At 40.6% G+C, this 25,396-nt stretch overlaps 1 protein-coding gene across 7 annotated transcripts in view; it reads right to left on the reverse strand.

Annotated features, from left to right (window-relative positions):
- The window catches only part of GRM1 (glutamate metabotropic receptor 1), a 183,429-nt gene extending 158,615 nt beyond the window's left edge, over positions 1-24,814 (reverse strand). For 6 of the 7 annotated variants that reach the window (XM_039707556.1, XM_039707558.1, XM_039707562.1 and 3 more), the window contains exons 1-2: positions 24,695-24,814; positions 22,290-23,187 (exon numbers count right to left, since the gene is read on the reverse strand). In XM_039707556.1, coding sequence (XP_039563490.1) covers positions 22,290-23,052 — 763 coding nt within the window. In that variant the 5' untranslated portion in view covers positions 23,053-23,187; positions 24,695-24,814. Of the gene's footprint in view, positions 1-22,289; positions 23,188-24,694 lie in introns of those variants that run through there. The other variant, XM_039707557.1, reaches the window with a different exon arrangement.
- Between the last annotated feature and the right edge of the window lie 582 nt (positions 24,815-25,396).

Raw genomic sequence — 25,396 nt, forward strand, 5'->3', positions numbered from 1 at the left:
TCCTACTTCCATGACAGGGATTCCCTCAGAAGGTGCAGAATGCATTAAGCAGTTTCCTTTTCAGTAGTGTTTCTCTGTTTCTAAAATGCTGGTATATTTTCACCATCTATGTGTTCAAAAAATAGTGAACGGTGGTTTTCTTTAAAATATGGTCTCAATGCAAATTTTTCTCTGTCTCCTTTGAGATTGTTTGAGCCTCAGAAGGTAATATTGAAATTTGCCACTGTTCATTTCCTTTAGTATCATCAGCATCCAGCTCAAGACTTCCTGATTGCACAGATAAAACATCAGTGGGGAAGGGATAGAGAAAACACTGTCAGTCTAAAACCATACACAAATTGTTGTCACAGATTTTAGCCTATTTCCTTCATGGATTTGGTTTAAACCCCTCTAGGATGGTTACCCAGGTAAGGGGATAAGAAACTCCTTCACATATGCAACATGAACCAATTCCATGAGCAATGTATTGCAACTCATTCCAAGCTGTTTCTCTCCCACATGGAGAGCAAAGGATGCCCCCAAAGGCTGTCTGGGCTGACTGTCTGAGTAACGCAATGGCCTCTCTCCCACTGTCACTGTACCTCTTCCCAGGTGTGGGGCTGATGGGGGGGTGTGAAGGTGCTTTTGATGTGTTTTGTGAATACAAATGCAGAAGGCTGTTCTTGAGATGTCAGCCTGATGACAGGAATTACTGGTACAACCATGAGCAAGCCCTTTCCTACAAAATCATTGGCAACAACAAACCTCAAATATATGGAATTTGTATTAGCTTAAAGTACATTTGTTAGACTTTCCTACAGTCCTACCTCCTACATAACAACAATTGGGTTTCATATTTTATGAGTATGAGATCTTGTGTCTAAGATTAGCTTTTCCTCAAAAACATATCTCACATTGCTATGGTATTTCCAAATGAACTACAATCTTATCCTATACATCTGTCCAGGTTTCAATATAATCAGAAAAGCATATGGTTATGCATATTAACATACTATGAGAAGTAGATGAGTTAGGCAGACCTCAATTTTCAGCTTTGATAACCTGACTATTTATAAGCTGTTGGAAAGCATGTTAAATGACAGAGTGAGGACAAAAAAACTACTGTTTTGAGGATGCAGATTTAACTTATTGAATCTGGGGTTACATGCATATACAAATGCAAAATTTTTTGAAGGAGCCAGGACTTTGTTTCTGACAATTTAAAAAATGCTGTTGCAACTTGATGCAGAGGGAGGCCAAAAGATGAAGGTTGTGTAAGTTTGGAGATTTTAATAAATATCAGCAGCACTTATCTTCTAACTTTTGCCTCTCTTGGTTCCAACATTCCTCTATCTATTCCTTGGGTGCCTGTTGCCTGTACAGATGCAAGGGGACTGTATTTCCAGCAGATACAACAGTACAGCAGGGCCATGTTTTAAAGCACAAAGGCATAATTGACAGAACCCACTCATAGGCTTTTGGGAATCTAAGAGATAAACCAATTATCTTTTTAGATTAATTAAAAGAACCCTCAGTGTACAGAGTGTAAAATCTAACAATATAAGAAATACCCAGAAATTGTTACTGAACTCTGGAAAACCATCAAATGCATCTTATTTATGAGTGAAAGAGCCAAGCCAAGATTACCAAAGAATCAGAAAAAGACAAATGGCCCTGTAAAAAAGCTTTTGAAGTCTGCTAAAGGTCAGCTGAAGTGAAAGATATACCTTTCACTTCATCAAGACATATCTAAAAATGAAATGTGTTCATTTTTCTGACCCTTGTATGGGCCATTCACTTAAGACCTGGACACAATCCTTGTGGATGCCTTCCAACTCTGAATATTCTGTCATTCTGTGGAAAGGCTTTATCCTATAACAATAATAAAGGCTGATGACTACTGGCTTTTTGCTTAAGGATTTCCATTTTTACTTGAATAGTTTGTCTGTCCTAATCTTAGGTTAGTGCTTTCTGAGAAATTTCTAGCTCTTATTAAATGGAAAACAAATTTCCATGGTACCGCTTTAAAAGAAGTCTAAATTTATCTGGACTGGATATCTACTGATATTTTTTTTCAAAAGCAGAAGCTCAAGCAAATGACTGCTGAAAAAATGAGGGTTTCAGGCTTATACAATGCTTTTGAGAATTCTCACAGTATAGAATGACAGTATTTCCAAACTGTCTTATTGCATCTTCCTTAGCTAACAAAGTGGACATATCAGAACTAATAAGATATGCTAAAAACAAAATTAAGATATTAGAGAGGAAACAAAATAGGATCTGATTAAAAAAAAATGTAAATCACCAGACTCTGCTAGGGGTAAATTTAACTTCTTATTTAAAGGTGATATTTGAAGATAGTACTTTTAATGTATTGCCTGAAGCTTTACTGCAATTATAAAAAAAGGAAAATCAGGCAAACTTTACTTACTGAATTAACATACAGGAATCTTCCGAAGTAATCTATTGCAGTTTGCAGCCAAATGAACTGTATGTGATTATCCTTTTTGTTCACTAAGGTTTTTTCAGTTGTGGGGGGAAAACAAACACTCTCAGAAAGACAACTGAGTAGCAGCTAGGTTCTCAGTGGTGCTGGACGAAGTTTGCTAGCATACTCCAAGTACCCCTGCTCAGGGAGAATCACCTCTCTTCATGTAAGCCTTAACTGACCTCTGAAGTAGTGCAGTGGTCTGGCAGCTTTGTGCTCTGTACTGCTTCCTAAAATAGTTGTGGTTGATGCTTTCCTTGTAACCACTTACACTCAGTGAGCATTAGAGAAGCCTCATTCTAACATCTAAAGAAAAGCTCAGGAATTACAGAGCTTTTATTTGGATAAAACCCTGGTGTGATGATTTTCACTTGGCACTTCTCAGCCAAAGATTGGAGTTTATCTCAATAACCAGCAAACAATAAGAGTAAAAAAGACACCTGTAAAACCTCTGCAATATCTCGTTGGAACACTCACTACCAGCCTTGCTGTCAACCCTACAACCCAAAGAGAGATGTAACTGAAGTTTTATAGGAAAGTGACTTGCAGGAGTTCCCCCCACAGTGCTCGATTTCCTGTGAAGTCTCATCAGCAGCTATAATAATGTTTGAATTTCCAATTAAAAAATCCAACGCGAGAGAGAAAAGGCTGTTAACAACATCATACTTTAAAATGTTATCACACACATTGCCTTGGAATGGAGGTTAGATGGGACAGTTTTCCTTGGCAATATTAATCAGACTAATTGCTTCATTTTTCTTACCATCTAAGAAGGTAATGATTTTGCTATTTTTGTATGTGTCTGCCTATAACAAAAAGTATTGATGATCAAAGATAAATGGATTTAAGAAAAAAGAAATTCAAATCTGAATTATCTATTACAGTGACTCCATAGTGCTAGTAAAAAAAAGATGAAACATCACTTCCTGAATTCCATCCACTTTAGTCACATTTTGTTATAGATGTCAGTTCTGTCAGAATATCATCTGTCTGAATGAATTAGTACAAAATTTAGTACTTCACTTTTAACAAAAAATAAGATTGTAATGGCATTTCAATTTTCCTTCATCCTCTTGTTAGCACTTGATAAATGCAGTCTCTCAAGCACTGCTGCTCATCTGACATGATGCCTGCAATGTTAATTTAACAAACCTGAAGATAATTCAAAGGCAGAAAATTTTCTGGTTTTCTTAACATTTCTTGAGATTTCTGCAAACTATTTTTCTCTTGACAACTTAATTTGAGTGGACCAACAAGGGCTTTTTCTCCCCCTCCCCCCCACCTCCCCAAGGAATATTTCGTTCTGAGTGGGTAATCATATTAACAGAGGTTGATGAACATAAAACACAATGTCAATGAAAAGCATCTGAAGCACTTCTGTATATTCATGTATGTATACAGACCAAGAGACAGACGAGCTGGTTTTGTCTCTTACCAATGGGGTGCTGTGAAGTAATTTTTTTTAACCACAAATGAGCATTTTCCTTTCTTTTCTCATAGAGTTATGTCAGAACACGACACTTGGAATAGACACTTCCCCTGAGAAAACTGCTGTGCTTACCATCCTTGAGAAACAAAATACCATTGCTCCTTCAATGCAAAACCCAACTGCAGGCACAACCAAAGGCACAACAATGACTCAAGCACCAAATGTTGGCTGGGCAATCTTTCTGAGTGACACCATTAGAAGTTTTCCATCTTCTGAGCACACAGCACCACCAGCCATCTGCTACACAGGGAGCTCTGTAACTGGAGCTGACTCAAAGTTAGTCAAAAGCATTAGCAGATGGCAGGAGGGGCCCTGGGATTTAGGGAAGGGTGAAGGCTTTGGGGCAGCAGGTTGGTTGCTTTTGGCAGATCCTAAAACTGGGCAACAAAGTTGGACCTTCCTTTGCCTCTCCCAGTTGTGGAGATTCTCAGTTCAGTCAAAGAGAATTCTCCCAGGCTTCAGGCCTGGGAAACTTAAAGAAGAAGAATGAAAACAATTATTATCTCTCTTTCTGTTCATGTTGTTTATAAATATGTACCTTCAAAGTGTACTATTCACAGTTCACCAATAGTGTGAAAAGTTTTTATTTTGAGACCAATCAGATTTCACCTTAATAATCCTAGTTATAAAAAGACACTACCTCTTACTAAAGTCACTCTTTTTCGCCTTCTGAACCATAGAATAATTTTGTTCATCCCTGACTCAACAGCCTCATCCCGGTAATCCCTCTCAGCCACTTTCTTTGTTTGATCTGAACTGGCATTCCTCTTGCAGAAAATAATGAAATTATGCCATTTGGCTGGTGATATTGCAGTCCAAAAGGTAAGAGAGAAGCTTTAGAAGCCAGGAACTTTGGAAAAGAAAGAAAAAAAGGGACAATGATGATGGGTCAGCGCCAGAAGGGATTCTGCAGAACAGAAAGAATCTTTTAATACATTTTTATTATATGTATTTTGGGAAATAGACAGATAATGTATACATACCAGAAGATGGTGATGGTGTTGATGGTGATGATGAATGGTAATGTCCCTTCCCAACTCAGAAGGAAATCAAGTGGCAGCTCCAAAAGGTCAGGCATTTTTAAGTGGATGTGTTCAGATAACTTCTGACAGAAGTTGCTGATGAGCCTCTAAACAACTAGAAACTATTTTTGATAGATGTTGGAGGTTGTGAAGCGCCAGAGGTCTGCAACAAAGGCAGTGCTGTGCAATATTTCAAAGGATGAGTGAGTTAACCTGAGTAATTACAAGTCTGTCAGCCTGACATCCATTTTGGAAAAAATAATAGGTTATTTTGTCAGCTGACATGGAATTTGAGTACAAAAAAATTAAGGGAACGGGGCAATGTAAGGGTTGCCAGTCATGATGTGTGTGTGGAAACTAGGTGTTTCCAATTTAGTTATCCAAATCATCTCTTATAATTGAATTTATAATCTTGGTTTTCAAGAGTAATATAGTCAATGCAATGCTATTCAATTTCCACAAGACATCTACCTTCATTTTGCGTGACATTTTGGCTATGATCCTGGAATGATAAGAATCAGTACTGAAGACATAAAATAGATTAAAGTCTGGCTGGTAGGTTTCAATGCACAGCTGCAGTAAAGGAACTCTAATTGATTGGGTGTCTTTTTATTGTGTCCCATAAGGATCTGTCCTTAGATTTTACAAGTTAACATTAAGCAGTGACCTGGAAAAACAAAAATACAAAAACATTACCAATAATATTTGCAAATGACAGAAAGATTGGGAGACAATTTACCAATGCAGTCTGATTTAGTCAGTAAACTGGACACAGACAGAGAAATATGCAGTTAAATACACACATAAATTTAAACTTTCAAGAACTAAGAACTCTGCTCGTAAGGGATATTGGATTCCATCCTGAGATGCAATTACTGGTATGATAATTATAACATCCTGAAGATAATGATATGGCTAAAAATATAGAATAGGGGTTTAGTTATGCAAATAAGTGTGGTACTGTGGTAACAGAGATTATACTACCTTACCTCTAATTCACAGTATTGTAACTGCTTCTGCACTGATACCCAGCATTACAAGATAATGGAAAAAATGGTGAAATCTCAAAGAATAGCCATCAGATCATGAAAGAGAGAAAGATGTGACTTTGAGTCAGATATACAAAGGCAGAGTCTCCTCAGATCAAAAACAAATAAACAAACAAGCAAACTCCAAAGCAACATCCAAAAGTAAAGCGTTCAGGAGGTTTTAATTGTAGAAGGAATTATATTCTAGAACAACATTTCAAGACAACCACTGGTATTAAGGAACTTACCAGGCCGGATTTCAAAGTGAGTTAAGTGCACACATAAAATTATACAACGTAAGGCATCCTTCAAGAAAATGTCTGGAGAATTGTGTGACTTTTAAGTTGAATCTTGTCTTTTGAAACTTCTGCTCAAGTGGCTCTAAGGCTAGATCTCTACTCTGTATTCCTGAAATATAGCTCCTATTTCAAAACAGTTAAAGTTCTCATAACACCACAACTTCTACAACCCTTGGGAACATCTTAAAAATGGGAAAACTTTCTAAATTAAGCGCATGAAATGTCATTTATCTGTAATATATTCCTATATCTCATAAGTACAGTTGGTCACACAGGTATCCAGGCTATTTAAGCACAAAGCATGCAATGTAAGAATTGTCCATAGAGTGCTCTAGGCTGTAAACCAAGATTAAATAATTTTACTCTTCTAAGTCCTTGTGCGGCTAGAGTTTGAAATGCTAGTGCATTATCTCTAAGGTATTAGCTGTGAAAGTTTCTGTGTGATGTTACAAACTCAATGAGGCCTCTGCAGATATAAAAGTTCAAATCAAGCAGTTCAGCATTTAGAGCACTCATCAGAGAAGTTTATAGCTTCAGTTTCAACCTGAGAGGGTAAGAAAATACATCTTTCACATAGGAGAGTGGCTTAATCACTGAATAAGGTGTCTCTTGACCTGGATTTTAGTGGATTTGGCTGCAATGGAGTGAACTTTCTTCATAGCAGCCAGTATGGGCCATGTTTTGGATTTGCAGCTGTTTGGATTCACTCTTTGTTCTACCTATTTTCTCTCCTTGTCCCCTTGGTACAGAGTGGGGAGGAGTGAGTGAGTGGTTGTGTGGGGTGTTGGCTGCTGGTCAGGGGCAACCCTCCACAGGGAGTAACAAACACATAAATAGTTCTTGTAAAATACGGCAGTGTCACATTTGACAGCAGTGCTTCAAAAAATGGTCTTCTCCTCATCTCAGGGAAAAGCTGCTTCATAAGCTCTTCAGTTAGTGTGATAAGTGAGACAACATTTATAACAAGAACTCCTATCATGTGTCCTTTCTTGGCTCTTAAGAGTGCCCCAGGATAAAACTTTTTCTTAATGTTGAAATAATTTCAGTTGTCCGAAGAACTTTTCCATAATAAACACACATTAATTAATCACTTATCTCTAAAGCCAAGATGTAACCAATCATTTCAAGGTGTATAAGTCTTAAGGTAAAGCATTTCTTGTTTTGTTGCATTGTCTTCATTTAACTGTGACACATATTTAGATTCCTCTTTTCTACTGTTTCTACTCCTAATTGGCAGTGAGCAGAACTTCTTGCTACATAGAGAACATAAATGCTCTGAGTAAAACAAAAGTTGCAGAAATTACGGATAAAACATCTGTGCCTGCAGGTGTGCTCTACCCTATCCGTCTTTTTATTAAAATGTATGCTTTTGCCAGTTGGTGCTCCTGACTACTGTATGAAGAAAAACCTTTTGTCTTTATTCTAAGTAAAAATGGACTTTGTCACCACAAAGATCATTAGTAGCAGCATAAAGTTTCCCTGAGATTGAAATTCAAATTTACATTACCATGGAGCAATTCTTTATAGAGATTAACACTTTTAGAATATCCCCAAAATCTTCCTTTATGAAAATAAGGCAAACTGAAGAAATATTGTTTCTATCTGTAAGATGTGCAGGCTTTCCCTCAGGTTCTGTGCTTTATAACCCTCTTTCCTCATATACATGGACAGTTTGTTTATATGCATGTATATTTGCCTTGAAATTATAATATAAATATATTATATTATATATTATAATAATTAAAATCAAACTTCTTCCTACACATATCAGTGGCAAATCTTCAATGGGCATCAATGAAATCAAATTGAAAGTTATTTTTACATTAAAATAATCTAGAGGGGAAAAAAGCCAATGATGATCTAATTGTAATGACTACAAAGCTTTTTTTTTTTTCAAATTCTTTGCCTGTCTGAAAACTAAGCTTGCAGCTCAGCTCAGGCATTTAGTTTTTCAGTCTAAATAAAATGCACTTGCTCTTGATTGAGGGCATGATCATACATTTCATGTGGTTCAGAGATGCTTATGCCTTGTTTTCCAAGTTACAAAAATCTGGTGGATTATGTTAAAAACATGAAAAGAGCAGCACTGAAAATGAGTGATTTTGCAGTACTTGTGTGCTTTTCCAGAAGGCACTACCTCCTGAAAACAATCCAAAGCCAACTGAGCTTTTTAGAGATTGTTCTAAGTATAAGTATAGATTCTGACATACAAGCCTAGGAGAGGGAGTTGTAGGGAAGAATAGGAGACAACATACAGAAAGGTACTGGCTATGATTATTATGGGATGCGGTGATGAGACCTGGAGTCAGAGACAGACAGTTAGAAGATTCCTATAGGACACTTCCCCTTTTCTAAGGTGCTGATTCAGCAAAAGCAAATGAGTCAACAAAAATCCTGTCATATCAACAAATTTCCCCCCAAAACGAGGCAGCTCAGTGCCCTTTCATGGTCATTTCCAGTCATCTTCTGCATGCTGCTGTTAGAAAATGAAACCTGCCTACTAAGAGATGCAGCACAGATAGGGCTTATTCTAAATATGATCTATATATTTTTTTAATTTCTGTTTCACAAAACATTGTGTGTTCCAAATTTTAAATTAGTATTTGTTAGAGGCTAGACAATTTATGATAGCATCCTTGGGAATTAAAGTTTGTAGAAGTATAAGAAGCCTGACAACACCAAAAAAGCATTTTACATCAGAAATCTTTGTATGACAGAGACACAGAAGTAGTTTCTTTCTTTTTCTGCTTTGTGTGTTATTTTCCTCCATGTATTATGATAAAAAGGCTGCCTAAGCTTGAGAAATTAAGCACACACAAATTAGCACTCTAAGATTATTCATTATAACAGAGAGAGGAAAAAAAGCCAGGTAACATTTACCATAGTGTAATCCAGTATAGCAAATGAGTAATTAAAGAAAAATAAACAAAATACTTAAAAATAAATCATAGCTTTTACACGGGTAAATACAATTAAGTTTCAACGTTCAGTTAGCTGCTTAATTACCTTGATCTTCTATTCATAAAATTAGAAAATAATTAGAAATTAGAAAGCCAACCTAATCAGTTATTCCAGCACTCCACTTTAAATTAAGAAAGACAGCAACAACTAACTTTTCCTGTAATTTCAAAACAGCACTTCCAAAATTCTGCCTTTTTTCTCCCAGTGGTTTGCAGTCAGTCTTCATTTAACCCACCTATCAATTTCCATAACCCCCTGATATGCACAGTTCTAAGGCTCTTTGGTTTCCCCCTAGACTAACCCACTGCAGAGTCCCTTACAAGGCTTATAAATGTCTGCTTTATCAGTAGAAAACCTGTCTTTAACGTAAGATAACCACACCCAGCCCCATCCTGTAAAGCACTGGGCACTGTTGTGATGCAATCTACCTCCAGAAACTGTATTGTCTAAGTATGTGGTTAGTTCTTGCCCTCCATAATCCAAGTGCTTAAAGTTAAGGTAGCATTCACTTGCCATTTGGGATCGAGCAAGAGCATTCTGCACCTTACAGGATCACCACACAGCGTCATCATGGCTACATTTCAGTCAATATCTTCTATTGACTTCATTACGGACAAACGTAGCTCCGAATACAGATGTTTTACCAGAACTTTGAAGACAATGTTATTATTCATATGTCCTCAGGATATGAACTATAAAAAGCAGTTATGTGAGTCTGGATATGGTGCCAGTGCATTCCCATTTCTCACTTCAGAGACAGCAACACATCTGTGACAAAGGTGGAATGCATTATTTCACATACATTTGGACTCAGTAGAAAAGTCAGAAGTAGATGTGACAAGAACGAAAGAATTTACAAACATGGTTATAGTCTAAGTTCCCTTGTAAAAGGACATTAAGATGTTCATTTCATGCAGGGATGAAATGAACATCTTAATTGTGTTATAACGTGTTGGTTGGGATCTGAAACAACCAGAAAATATTGATGTCCATATTACATGTGTTAAAATTAGAACAGATAATGAGAAATTCAGCACTGAATTAATTTCTAGAAAAACTGCTGGGTAGGAATGTTAATTAACCTAGATATCAAGTTCTAGCTTTCTTTCATAGTGTCTTTCAATTCATTTACTTTGCATAGCCTGTCACATGAATTGAATCATTTTAGGTACAAAGCAGTATTCTAATTGGTGAGACCTCTGGAAAATGTCGTTGCATCTTTTTAGAAAACTTGTGGTTTTGTTCAGTCACAGGGACCAACATCTGTGTCACAAGTAGGAGAATAAGTGAAATAAAAATTCCACGTGCAAATGGAAATTTCCCCCAAGCAAACAAAACCAGTAGGAATTGGGGCTGTATAGTCTAAGGCCAAAATGCATTACAGGCACCAACTGCTGATGAGAGGACAAACACTGACTTAGAATACTGCATGTAAACTGAAACAGTGGGCTGAATTTTACTGATGGGATTATCTTGTCCTGAGTTGCTCTTCCTCTACAATCAGTATCCACAGCACAGGATACTTTGGATGTTCCTAGGGAGCAAAATAAACAAAATATTAAGCTACTCTTTACATAAAACATTTTTTTCACCTCCTTGCATAATTAAAACTATTCACAAATGAACAAGATTTAATGACAAAAGAATTGTCAGCTCTTATTATCTGTCCATACCACCTATCAAATTCCAGCCCATACATTTGTTCCAGATCCAGCTGTGCTGTGCCCAGTGATATGCATTTCAAATAAAACTGTTCTGGAATATCTGCAGCTAATTTTGATTAGACAACATCAAAAGTTAGAACTCTCCTCAGTCATTTATCTCAGTGATCAATCACAGCACAAATAAAAACATTGGTGTTTTTTTCAAATTGGAATTTGTTGGCTTACCAGCAATCAGTGCTTGTTTTGCATTTAACCATTAGGATGCAGAGCCCCATAGTTCCCAGTGGCTTTGTTTGCTTGGAGGAAAGAAAGCATTTTTGACACATAAAACTGCATCTCCTTTTGAAAAACCAGACAGATTAAGCTGGTTTGGATTCCTGCTATTAAGCACTTTTTTCCTGCCTCCAAATCATTCAAGGTTATCCCTATCTCTTTTCAATATTTTAATACTGATTTTTAAAAGTTGACAACAGAACTGAACAAATACCAAAATTAAAAGTATTAATCCTTAGACTGAGGTGGAGTTTCCACTTTCTCAAGGATGACATTAGCTTTTGGGTTGGGGTTTTTTTTATGCATAGTTCCTCTATAATGATAAAGTGTATTAGGACTTCTTTCAAGGACACAATTCTCCTGTGTAAGCTGCACTTGATGGTCACCCTTGACTTGCTGAGATCAGTGTGCTGAGTTCAAATTTGTGGGACATCTGTTTTTCTGACATTGCACAGTGCTTTTTCAATAAAAATATTCTGTAATACTGACTCAGTGCCTGAAAAGAAATCTAAGATACTTGATCTGAACTTCCAATCTCTAGCTACCAAGTTTGCATTTTCATCAGGGAATAAAATCAGGTTTGTTTGAGAAGAGCTATTCTTCATAGCATCACACTGATTTGTTTTAATTTAATTACAGTCTTTTGTCAGCTGAAGTCAGCTTCACCATTTTACTATTATTCTGGGGATTGCTGTCTGGCATAGCTCATTTTTCTTTTGTGTTTGGATTTTTGGTATAACTCAATACTGTCCATTTTTGGCTGCTCTATAATATATTGAAATCAATATTTGTTGACTCATTCAACTTCAGAGCATCAGTTTTGGACATTAGTGTCGCAATGCCACTTCTACTACATCCTCATCCTAACCTTTTTCAGGAAGCCAACACTGAAGGACACGACTAGGGCATGGTTAGGCGCATATGTTTAATAGACTATTGTTTATCTCTTTCTGAGTTTGGTGACAAATCCATAAGGAGATCCTGAAGAACCTTCCTGTCCTAACAACATTTCCAGGTTGGTACTATGTGAGAATGGAAGGAATTATGCCTCTAGGTGACACACACTGGCACCATGTCACTTAGTGTGCCCAGACTGAGCTGTCAGATGTCGGAGTCCTGGTCTAACTTGACAGAGGACAAATAATGGTTTGAGTTGTGCAGGTATCCACCCAAAAGAGGAATGTTAAGCCTATCTAATTGGAAATACAGTGACACCTGAGAGCCACAATTGTAGTGCCTTGAGGGTGGAAGGGAACAAGAAAGGACTAAGTGACACCCAGTCTGCCAGGGCTGCTGTCTGGCTCATTCCCCCTTCTCAAAATTTTCAACACTTTTGTTCCAGTGGAGCAGCTGTACAGTACAGCAGTTCAGCACTATGCTTCATATAGCTGACAGCTGTAGAGTTTTTAATGCAGTGTTGAATGGGTTTATCCTCTGAGGAAATATGGCCTGGAAAATAAGGGATTCTCCAAAAGAATGCTGCCAGCTTGCCACCGTAACCCTTTATGAATAGTTCAATAGGAGTGGGTTTTTACTTTCCAGTCTCTCAAATAATCCTAGCTTTCCAGTGCTCATAACACAGCATTTCTTAACAGTACTACCAATATTCAGTTTCACATATTTGCTCTTTTGGCAAGAGACTGAGATCTACTCATGTGGAACTCACAGTTAGAGAAATATATTCTCACTAGGAGGATCACCAATTTCAGCATCCAGCACAAACTTCTACATGTCAAATTTTCATTTGCTGAAGCCTTTCCACACCACCACATGGGCAAGAAAGGCTCATAAACAAGCTTCAGAGGTTTTCTCACTTCCTGACAATTAATTGCAAGTTTATCTTTTATATTCTACTCTACCTAGGAAAAGATATTCAATGTTCAGTGGAGCGTGGTCAAACATTTTAAGAGAGTATTTATGAACACTTATTCAGATTCCCAATAGTTGTCATTTGAGCAATATTCATGTCTGGTTCTTATTGCTGTTTTCCAGGATGAGTTTTGTTTGAATAAATGTCTGGGAAATTACTAGCTTATGCAAACCCATCTGTACCTGCAGATTAATAAGGATGAATATTGCTGGTTAAACAACTGCATTTAAGAAAATGAAGGCTTGTTCCTCAAATATTTTGCAAAGAGAAGCAAGTGTTAAATTCACTAGGGAGCTTGAATAGGAAGAACTAGATTCAGCCTCCTCCTATTTGGAAGAAAAAATATATGTATCTGAATGTCCTCCAATATCTATGCAAATCCAACAAACACAGCTTTGTTTTCACACAATCTTACACTACTCCAAACTATGGCATACACCTAGATGTGGGATTCACAATCCCTGCAGATTTTTATGGCTTTCTGAGTATTGTCAGCTCAAAAACCTGAAAAGAAAACATCTGATGGCTGTGCTGAGCTCCATTTAGGATCCATTGGTCTCAACAGAGGGACACCAATTAACTTCAGTGAGCATTTGATAGGTGCCTTATTGCTACACTTGCTCTCTGCACCAGCACAGGACATGATCTTCTTTGCTTTGCCTACCAGAACTGCCAAATGCCCATGCTTAAAATAATACTGTCAAATTTTCAAGGGACTTATAAATCATTGATGGCTGCTAACATAATTCAAATATCCTTTAAGAATTCATTTGTCTATAAAAATATCCAAGAGAAATTATGAATTAAAATTGTTTGAACAAAGGACCGTGATACTACAGAACAAACAATATGAGTTGTCAGTAAAATGAAATATTTGCCACACTGGTTTTTGATAGACACACACCACTTAGGCAGTGGCTCAGCAGAAGAGGAAACAGCTCGTGATGCACAATGCCCATGTCACAAAATGCTGTTAAGACACTCTGGCTCTGTAGGTAGCAGTGCCAGACTGTAGGTTAGATAATGAAAAATGAGGGCAAAACTTACATACTGTGTATTGATTTACTTTTTATGTGTTTCTTGTGTTACTCACTGGCTCATTGAACACACAAAGGAAGAAGCAACTCTTGATTTAGTCTTAAGCCATATACAAATTGTTAAGACCTAACTATCCAAAAAGCAGTCTGCAATTGTACTGTACTTTAGTGATAAGACCAAAAAAAAAGCTGCATGTGAAATAAAAAATCAGTAAAAGTAATGTTTAATTCAAAGCAAAATAAATTATATCAAGATGAGAAAGCTAATTTCAAGGACTTTAAAATGAGTAGCAAAAGACTGAAATACTAAAATTACATAAAGACTAGTCAGGAATAGTCAGAGCCAAAGTTTCAAAAGGATTTAAAAAGCTGGCATGATAAAGCAAAAAAGTAAATTTCCTAATGCTATTCAAATAAACAAAACAAAACAAATAAACTTAAAACAAATACTTTGAAAAATCTAAGTTGTGTTCTAATGAGGGAAAGAAAACAGAGTATACCTCGACAATTGAAATATAAAACCACAAAAAACCAAGATGAAACAATTCTGAGACATAAAGGGATAGGATCTAATAACCCACCATTCTTCAGATATTCAAGAAATGGGAAACTAGCCTGATATTCAATGATAACCTATTATATAAAGAGAGCACTCAGAGAAGACAAAACCACAACAGAAAAGTTAAATTAATTCTCTCAGTCTGCACTGCCAGGGAAGGCAGATAGGACAGTTCTCACACAATGGTCATTCCTTATGTAGGATAGAAATGAACCTTTGTCTCTGAGTGTCAATAGAACGTGTTTTAGAACAAATCCAAATTCTTCAGGTGGACTTCTACAAATTTCCAATACCAGCTAATTTTCTATTGGAGCATGTTAATAGCAGTTACAGGGGCTTTAGCACAAAAAAAAAAACAAAAAAACAAGCAATAAAAAGCAATTTTATATTTTCACATATCAGTTTTCATTTTTAACTGAATTTATGGAGAGTAGAGAGGCATAGAGGGCAATCCAGCGAACAACAGACATGATACTTCTGCAGACTTCAGATATTTCTTCACAAAGCCAATTGGTAGGAACATTGACAAAACAGTATTAAGGTACAAATAAATAAATATCTCATATCAGGAAAAAACTAACATAAATTTTCAGGAAAAATCCCCACATATCTCAGAAGTTAATTAGACTTCTTTTTTGGGAGGAGGCAACCATATGAGTAATATGAGCACTATAGAGCACTTAGGATTTAAGAAATCTTTTGACGAAGTCTCTTATTAAAGTCTCTTACAGAAATAGAGGTAATATAGGATATAACAGAAGTTCCTAGATTAATAATTGGCTAACAGATAGGAACGAAACTGTAGCAAAAAAAAATTTGTGTTAATAAAGTAAGGGTAACACACAAGGATTACCCTGTGCATAATGGCCTCTGAAGTAAGCCTTATCATTTACAAAGAAGATTTTGTAGTAATTTTGAGGTCTTTTCTGACAACATTCATTCAGTGCATGGTGGTAATTAAAAAAGTAATGGACAACTGGAAGTTTATCAGGAAATGTCTGAGGGCAATACTGAAATTGTTATCTGACAAGAGAGTTTAACCATGGTCTATCCCCACCCAGAATACTGAATGTAGCTCTGCTTGCCCACATTTCATATTGGAATTAGAAGTACAGAATAATGATCAAGATTAACAAATGATGAATAGTTTGAACTTCTGAAGATAATGCAGTTATCAAAAAATAGTTTTAGGGAAACATTTCTTCACACAAGATACAATTAATTTACAAGACTGAGAGAGAACTTCTTTACTGGTAGTGTTACTGAGCCCTGGAACAGGCTGACCAGAAAGATTGTAGAATTTCCTCCCCAGGAGATACACAAAAGCCATCTGGACAAAATCCTGAATAACATGCTTTAGTCACTCTACTTGAGCAGGAGGCTGGATTAGATGACCTCCAGCGGTCTGCTCCAACTTTAACCACTCTGTGATTCTGTGATACGCTAGAGACCAAAGTATAAATGATACAAAACAGAATTGGACAAACTCCTAGAGGAAACGTTCATGGCTGGCTGGTAGCCCTAGGACTTGGGAATGTTCTACAGACTGGAACCGTGGAGATGTGCTCTGTCCTGCTCATTTCTTTTAATATTCAGCCTCTCTCTCAACAGCTAACTTTCTGCTGGCAAACCAGATTTAGAAATTGTTCTTTAAGACGTATATTAATAGTAATAATAGCAATAATAGTGTTTGAGAAAAAACTATTGAAAAATTAGACTGCAAACCTGAGCTGGTTACCCACTGGCTGGCATTTGTCCCTTGCACGCCTCTCTCCAATCATGTCTGATGATAACCCTCAGCATTCCTTAGATACCCATGGGTAAAAGGACAGTTATTTCAGGTGCAATCATGTCAAATCGATTCCTGGCCCTCCAGTTCAGACTGCAGGCACGTGTTAATTACTGCCATCTGTGACAGTGGCTTATGCAGTAAGCACTCCTGCCACCCAGAAGATAAACTGAAATCCCTGTGTTGCTTCACGTGGGTCAGGGAGCCCCAGTTAGTAATGACTTTGATCAGCATTTTTCTGGGCTACGTGTGGCAGGTGCAATGCTTCTGGTCTCTCACTACTGTTACCAGCTCACTGATGTATTAGGTCCCTAAAGAATCTTTCTCAGTGGGTGACAGTGCTTTAATTGTATTATTTTACTCCATATTTTTAGCTTTTTGTTTTCTGTCTAAGAATCCTCAGTGCAAGAACCTCCATGTTATGAACCTAAGTTTCAAAGGTATATTTTAGAGGCATTTGGACACAGATTTTGAGAAAGCCAAGGTCATTTAACATTTTTAAAAGTCTCCAGTGAGACAAGAAACCTGCAGAAGTTAACAAGGATTGTAGGACATAAAAATCAGATAGCAAGGGCATAATGTAGAAAAAAATAAAGCACAAATGAACTCATTGTGCTGACTGATAAATATGAACTCTAGCAGTATTGCTGAGAAGGCAGGCACAGGAGTTTGATTAACCTTTTGAGATGATATAACTCATGCAGCTGCCAGTTGTGTAGTTGAAAAGCTATACTACTTGTGAATTTAGGAGTAATGCAAAGCAATATATTTACAAGAAGGAATTTCTCTTGATCTCTACAATGTTTGTCACCAACCATAATTTTTCCAATGTTAATCTATGAAAATTATTCTCCCAGCACCTTCTAATTAATACAATTAATGGGATCCATCCAATGTTGAATATTTGTTTTGAAACTAATTTCTGTTTCCCTTGGGATATATGCCTTTCGGTTTTTTTGTGTCACAAAGCCTCTGAAGATGATTAGTGAAGTAAGTTAAACACAAAAAATAAAAATAGACTGAAAGAGGCACTTATGAACACACATCTCAGCCCAATTCATACCACTACATGAGCTTAACCTATAAGAGCATTTTTGTAATTGTCAGTATCATAGAAACACTTGCACTCTCTAGAATTCCAAACATTTGAAATGAAATTCCTTATTCTGTTGCCTGACAATAATTTTATCAAAAAGTATTTATAATTGAGTGACACCATAGAATTAACAATAAAACTTTGTCAGAAACACTTTCAAGAAATTAAACACAATTTTATGAAAATCATTCCTTTGAGCTATTTGATCTATATAGCCCCACTTATCTTTAAAGAGAAGGGTTATCTTCCAACATATCTAAAACTACTTTAGTGCCTTCTACTGAATGAACTTGTGAAAGTTCACAATTTTCTTGGGAAATTTGCAATAAAGTGCAGGACTCACTCCTTTCCAAACTCTTTCCAACACATACAACCATGTTTATGAGTTTCCTGTACAATGGATAGTGTGCAGCAGTCAGGTTATCAAAAATCATTGTGAAGATAATATACTTACCATCTACTTTGATCTGAAAATCTTTACAATTGTGCCACCTGCTTCGTCATAGTTCATTTTAAGCCTTATACTCAAAAAAAAAGGAACTGCCTGGCAATACAAATCTGACAAAATTTAATCAAGACCAGAAACATCTCACTGTTCTCTAAAATTAATTTCTAAACAGTCCAAATTTGGTGCAATTATCTCAATCATTCCATTTCCAAAGTTGCTTCTGCAAAGTCTGCATGTTAATCTGTTGGAATGGAAATCTTGTTTATAAAGGCATATTTGTACAATAAAGCATAAACATGGTCCATAAATTGCAAGAAGCATTCAAATGAATGCTCACATACATTTTATAAGGCTAACAGGTAGGCAAGATTGAAATGGAATCCAGGTACAGGCGCTAAGTATTTCTATTAGCTTATTCAGAAGTGGGGTACATAGAAGATGAGGTGATAAAAGGACTACTTACACCATCACCTCTCCTGCTCCGTGTACAAGAGGAACAGGTAGAAGTAAGGGATTTGGTGGAGACTTCATGCTCATCACTAGCCAGGGTGCAGTTGTCTTGTAGGTTTTGCCAGTCAGTTTAACCTACAGTGATCTCGTAACCACTCTGCTTTTTCTGATGGCAATCCCAGAAATTAATTTTCTCTGCCTTCAGCATGGAAATAGCACAGCAGTGGTGCTCACTAACTCTTGCCTTGCTCTGGGGGCAGCCCAGGGGCTCTTCCCCAGGAAAGGAAGAAAGTGTCCCCTGTAATTCTTCACAGTGTTACCAAAGCACCAGTGGCTGCCTGGTCTAAGTTGAGAACTGACTCTATCTTGCTAAAGACAAGAATATCTCACTTGGAAAGTTACCCTTGGCAAGTGTCACTCCTTCTGCCCTTATCACACTAAGGATTGTGCCCAGTTTTAACCAATGTGCTTTTTGATGCCTTTGATTTCCACAGGAAGCTTTGGCTCAAAGTTAAGGATCCACTTATGTGCATTTCAAGATAAGAATGGTTTTCAAGCCTAAATTTGAGATGTAGACGTGCCAAGAACTCCAATATTGAATTATCTTTGAAGAAAACTTTAAAAAATAATAACCTTGAAAGTGTTTTGCCACTACTATATGGTCCTAAAGCCTTACTCTGACAGATGCACAGATTTGTTACAGCATTTAATGACTGTTGCCCACTCTGGGAAAAAATTTACTCTTATGATAGGCAACTATGCTTAACATAGGTAAATAATAAAATAACTAAACCCATTTCTTCTTCAATGTGGAGTTTTTATAAGTAAATTTTAATCTAAAAGGAGCAATGTGTTATGTGGACCTTTGAAAACAGATTTTATTGACTGAGAAATTTTTACACATATAATGTTTATTCTTCTTAATAAACAACTGTGTAAAAAACCTCAACAGGTCTGGCACATCTCCATGCAGCTTCATGTACCAGAGGGTGGGAGACTGAGTGTAGTTAAAAGTCATCATCACTAATTAATTATCATATTGGCACATGAAGGATAAAGTTCCATGTCAAATGCAAACTACTTAAAGACGTCATCCTTTATGGATGACCTCCTTATGTTCATTCTTATGGCATGTAGAGACTTCATGTTAAGAAACTTGGACAACAAATTGTGTGCTATTTATTTCTATTATTATTAAAGCTATAATTGTGTACCCAGGTATTGGTTTGGGCATTCAGCCAACTTCAGGTAGGCCGCAGGAGCAGAGGAAGGGTACGCAGAGGAGCTGGATGGTTCAGGCTGGGAAAGGGCTCATCTGTCTGGGCAGTTTCCATGGCCCTGCCCTGGGTCAGTGAGGACTGAGGAGTGCAGCTTGCTGGCACAGGCGGTCAGTCAGCTCGGTGGTCTCACTGCATCCCCTTGTGGCTGGGAGCCTACAAGAGCTACACCTTGTCCATTCCCATGAGAACCAGAGATCAGGTAGGAGGAAAGCAGCTTTCCTGCTCTGGAAAGGGGGCCAAACTGGATCTTGGAAGGGAAAGGAATTAACTTCTTCACAATGTCAACCTGTGCATTTCCTAGAAATACGCCCTTCCTCACAGTCTCTGCTGAAGAGATTCTCCAACCAGTGATACCCTAAAATTCCTTCCAGCACATTTTGCAGCCCACCATAAAGACTGTGTAGAGACCTATGAGTAACTGTGGGGGAGGAATGTTTCTGACTACACTTTATCCCCTTATTTCCAAACATAGTATGGATGGAGCTGCTCTGCTCAGACTATAATTCAGAGTGACTTTGTGTTGTCTTTGAAGAACGATTTCACTTTTAACAATACAGTGAATTCACGGGATTTGAAACAACAGAAATGCAACCATTTACACTGATTTTCATGAATACTAACTTCACTTTAAATAGCAGGAAAAAAAGTCTTTGGAATCTACCCAATAGCAATTGTGTGGAGTAAATAACTTGTCTGTCTGAAAAGAAATGAGAAAGTTAAAGCTTGTTACATAATTTCAGTGACTTTTTTTTCCTTTAATTTAACAATAAATGAATGGCAGACACAGATTAATAACAAAAAAGCAAATCTGAATCTCAAGCTGTATGATCTGTGAAATTGTTGTGACCTTTCCTAAGAGGAGTGTTGCCCTGTGGGCTACCCCTATTTTCAGAAGTATCACTTCATAAGTCTAAAAATATCTAGCAACAATTATTTTTCATCAATCAGTAAGATTTATAAAAATAGGCATCTAATTAAAATTTCTCACAAGCAATGACTGAAGTTGCTGCTTATAATGATCTTTTTTAAAAATGAACCTTCAGAGGGTGTTGTCTTTTCCAAAAGCGGTAAGGTCCACTAATGTTAACACGAGTGGGACAGAGGCAGCCAGTCCCTTGAGGCAACTCCTCAGGCACAGTGAGTTAGCAGAGCACCCCAGAGTGCCTTGAAGGGAGAGGTGGCTATTTAGATCAACAAAGAATTTACCCCTTTCATGTTTATTTGTCATCCTGGCCTTCCACAGGATCTAATCATATCTGTCAACAATAGAGAATCTTAATAGCTCATGTTGGAGTCTTGCTAGCAGCTCATTTTCTCATCTGAACAGAGCATAAATGAACTGCAAATGTTGGGTCATTGCTTCATGCTCTCATTTGTCCTCCCCAGCCCCCTCAAACTGCAGCATTTTCTAGTTTTGGTGTCCAGATCAATCCAGTTTCCTTCTAAATGTTGTAAATATGTAACCGTTCCTGGAGATTTTTTTTTTTGGTCACAAAATATGTTCTTACCTCATTTTACTTAGTCATCTCTGTGAGAATGAAAGGTGTGGAGTCAGCTCAGTAAGCACAGGGAATCATAAATCAAATCCATACAAGAGATAAACTCAGATAAACAGAACAGTTGCAAAGCTATAGCAATAACGCGGTCAGATTTGCAATTTTATACTTAGAAATCCCATTTTGAGGACCACAACTGGACTACAGAAATATCACAACAATATATCACAAGTTTATTTTCTATCAAATGCAATTGCTCCTCCAATTTATGTTGGTCCACATACCCTGGCTATAAACCAATGCCTCCTCTTTAAAATAACGTTATTATTGTTATTTTTTCTTTTGATATTTAAAATTAAGAAGACCTGTTGACAGAGCAATAGCTTTGACTGTTGCTCAAGCTGCAGACAAGATGCATGAGCCTCTGCCTGCCCTTTCCCTCGGCAGCTGGCTTTGCAGGGACTACCTGGACAGGAGAGGGATTTTCAGGTTCCTTTCCTCACTATTCGCAGAGCCAGGAAATCAGTTCACACGCAGCAAAGCCAGCAGCTAATCCTGGAGTCCCTGCCGAGCCCTGATCCCGTTTTGTCAAACTCCCGGCGATGGCAGCGACCGAGCGCCTCAGCCCCCCGGGCTCGCCAGCCCCACGGACCCGCCCCGGCCCAGCCGGAGGGGCGAGGCTGCCCGCCCCACATCCAGCTGCTCACATCTGTTAACTTTGATTTACAAACACGAGAACCACTCCGTGTGCGAACGGGGACAGCGCCGGCACCGCCGGGGAGGCGCCGAAACCCGTGCGGGCATTGCTGCGCCGCTCCCGCTGCCCGCAGTCATGGGGCCCTCGGAATGGCACCCCCGGAATGGCACCCCCGGAATGGCACCCCCGCACCCCCCGTCCCCCGCTTCTCGCCGTTCACCCCACGGTGCCGCGGGTGGCGCTGTCCCGGCGAGGAGCCGCACCCCGGCCCGGTGCCGGAGGGTGACCCGGCACCGGCGCGTCCTTGCGGAGCCGCCGCGGAGGGCGCAGCGGCCCGGGAAGGCGGGGTCTGCCCCATACCCACCTTCCGTGTGCACGGCGGAGACGTAGGTCCAGTTGTAACGCTTGACGATGTCAAGCATGGCCCTGGCCTGCAGCGTGTCGGAGGGGACCACCCTGAGGAAGTACTTGTACAGCGTTTTGTCGCTCAGGTCGATGCTGGTGGCAGAGTAGGCGATCTGAGGGATGTCAAAGAGCTGGAGCAGGTTTTGGACTTGGATAGCAACTGAGCTGGAGCCGGGGCCGATGACCCCTGCGATGGGCTTTTTCACTCGGGTCTGGGGCTGGGTCTGGGAGTCGGAAATGCAGCGAGTGCCTCCATCCCTGTCGTCCCTGATGGAGATGAGAGAGTCCCGTATGAACTCGATGCTCTGCTCCAGGGCCACGGAGGAGTGCCAGCAGGAGTCTCGGATCTCACTGCCCAAGGTGATGTTAGGTAGCAGGACCGGGTCTGCGTTAATTTTATCCAAAGTGTGAAACATGGCTTCAACTCTCTGGATGCCGTATTGCTCCCGGATTTCCCCGCACTTCCTCTCGGGCACTTTCTCGGCTGGTGGCTGGTGATGGACAGAGAAGAGGGCCCCGATGATGACATCCCCATCCATCCGAGCCACCGACCGCTGTGAGGAGGCTGCAGAGAGAAGAACCTTCCGACCACCACTCTTGGGCAGCACGTCCATCTCCAGAAGCAGAGCAGGGAAAAAGACCAGCAGCACACCAATCATTTTGTTGCACGATGTCATCCAGACCCAGGTTACAAATTTCATGGGCTCCCCTTGCCTGCACATGGTTTAAGGACATGTAGGAAATGGCATTTGCTTCTCCCCAACAATGGCCAGGTTGCTCTAAATACCATCACAGCGAAGCCTCACAGCATCACTCTTGAAGGTGCCAAGACAGCCGTCATCCTAGTGACTTTTAGCCTGGTGACATAGAAAGAGGGGATAAAATGGGATAACCAGGAAACCGATGTCAAACCTGAGCTCAATAAAGCAACCCTGCACAGTTAGAGATGTCTCCTTTCTCAAAAGCCCAGGGCAATGTGCTTTGATAAGAAGCTCAACAAGAAGTTGCAAGTAGGATTAAATAATGTACTTTTTTGCCTTGCCATACGATCATGCATAGTCACATATGTTGAGTTTCTACAATCCTTTTTGCAGCTGCATTTCAAGCCAAGGCAGCTACTTCCACATCTCCAGCCAGCACACACACCCTCTGCCCCCGGGAAGTTGTAAAAGTTTCTCTGGGTAGGCAGCTTGTCAGAGAAGATCCCTAGCCCGGCCCCAGCAGCCCCAGCCCTGAAAGCAGAGTGGCAAGTGCTTCTTTCTTTGCGTTCTGATTACCTGAAGGCATCTTTCTCAGTTTAGACATTTTCTTTCTCCATCCATAATGTGAGCAAAAAGAGAAAGTGAGCGGTCTGCCCTGCCAGCCATGGGAAATGTCATTTAAAGGTCAGCGAAGAGAAGAAGAAAAAAACCACTCTACAGTTTAGATTAACTTTTCCGCGTGTAGGGGGCAAAACAGTAATCCAGTCAGGGACACACACATGAAAGCCGTGGAAAATACATATTAGTTACTAAGGCAACCGCGGGCAAAGCCCCGATGTGCCTTACCAGCACGCCTGCCGTGCAGAGAGGCTCCGGGCGGGGAGCGGCGGCGGGGCCGGCGGCAGGGCTCGGCGGCTTCAAACGCCGTGCTGGAGGGCAGATGCCCCTGCCGCTACCCCGGAGCGCGGCCGGGCCGCGTCCCTGTTGCACGAGGAGCCGTCAGCACCCGAGACAGCGCCCGGCAGCCGGGGCAGCCCCAGCCCCGCCGCACCCCTTCCGTGCCTCCCCGTCCGGGGCTGCCCTGCCCGCAGCCTCCTGTCTCGCTGTCCCGGCACCCCGCTGCTCCGGCGCTCCAGTGTCCCGCTGTCCCGCTGTCCCGCTGTCCCGGCCCCGCCACAGCCGGCTCGGCCGCCCGCCAGCACTGCGGGGCGCTTCCCCAAAACTTCTGCCCCCCGCCAGGCGCTGCTGCCGCGCTGTCCCCGGATGCACACGCACCGCGGCTGGCACACGCACACGCACTGCTCGCACACACGCACTCGCACACCCGCACAGCTCCCGGCGCTCGGAGCCCGCCGCGGCGCGCACCGCCCCGCGCTGGCCGCCGCTCCGTCCCTCCCCGCCGGCGGCAGGGACGCCGGGGCCGGCGGGGCTGCGCGTCCGCCGAGCGGCCGGGGGCTGCAGACGGTCCCGAGGAAGGCGAGGCTCCGAGGGAGCCGCCGTCCTGCCTGCGCGTCCGCACCCGCGGGCGGGCAGAGCCGCCCGGAGCGGGCTCCCGCGGGGCACCCCGCAGCTCCCCGCTGCCATCTGCCCGCCCTGCCTGCCCCGCGGGCCGTCCCACGGCTGAGCCCCGCGGTCCGCTCCGAGGGTCACCCCTGAGACGTACCTGGCCGGGCGAGGCAGTGGCTCCCAGCCTGCTGGGAGCGGGCATTGGCGGCTCTCCGGCCGCCCCGAGCTGGCGCGCTGGCGGCGGGGCGACGGCTGTGGGCTGGGCGCGGGTGCCCTCTGTCTTCAGCACCGCTCCACCGCAAGGAAAAAAACAGGTCATCCCGGGCTCATCCATTATCTCATACAGAAGGTTCAGTCATTTTCTCCCCCTCCTTAATTTTTTTTTCGGCTATTGTCTTGTAAACGAGTAAGGAAACATCACCCGGAGCACGCTGCGGCTGCAGGGGAGGTGATGGCTCTCACCTCCCGTGGCTCTTAATTCATTATCTCCCTGCCTCAATCAGCAAGAGCGAGAGTTAAAGCAAGAGGCTGCTGCTAGAAGGGGACCCAGACCACGCTCGGGAGACCCGAGACAATGAAATGTGCCTCACGGGCAGGGCTGAGCTATTTAAATAATTACTTATATTTGGGGGAAAAAAAGCAAAACAGAAAAAATACACTGCAACAAGGTAAATCACCTGTAAAGGCATAAAAGGCATTGAGATTGCAGTTTTCAGGTCAAGATGAACCTAAATGAAGCACGTGAGAGGCATGCCAGATTAAAATAATACCAGATTGAATAATCATAATTCAGACGACCTGCTTGCATTCCTAACAGAGGTCTCGGGTGTTTTACTTGACTGCATGAAAGTTAAAGTTA

The sequence above is a fragment of the Passer montanus genome, unplaced genomic scaffold (genome assembly GCF_014805655.1).
Source record: "Passer montanus isolate IOZ18808 unplaced genomic scaffold, ASM1480565v1 scaffold2, whole genome shotgun sequence".
NCBI lineage: Eukaryota > Metazoa > Chordata > Aves > Passeriformes > Passeridae > Passer > Passer montanus.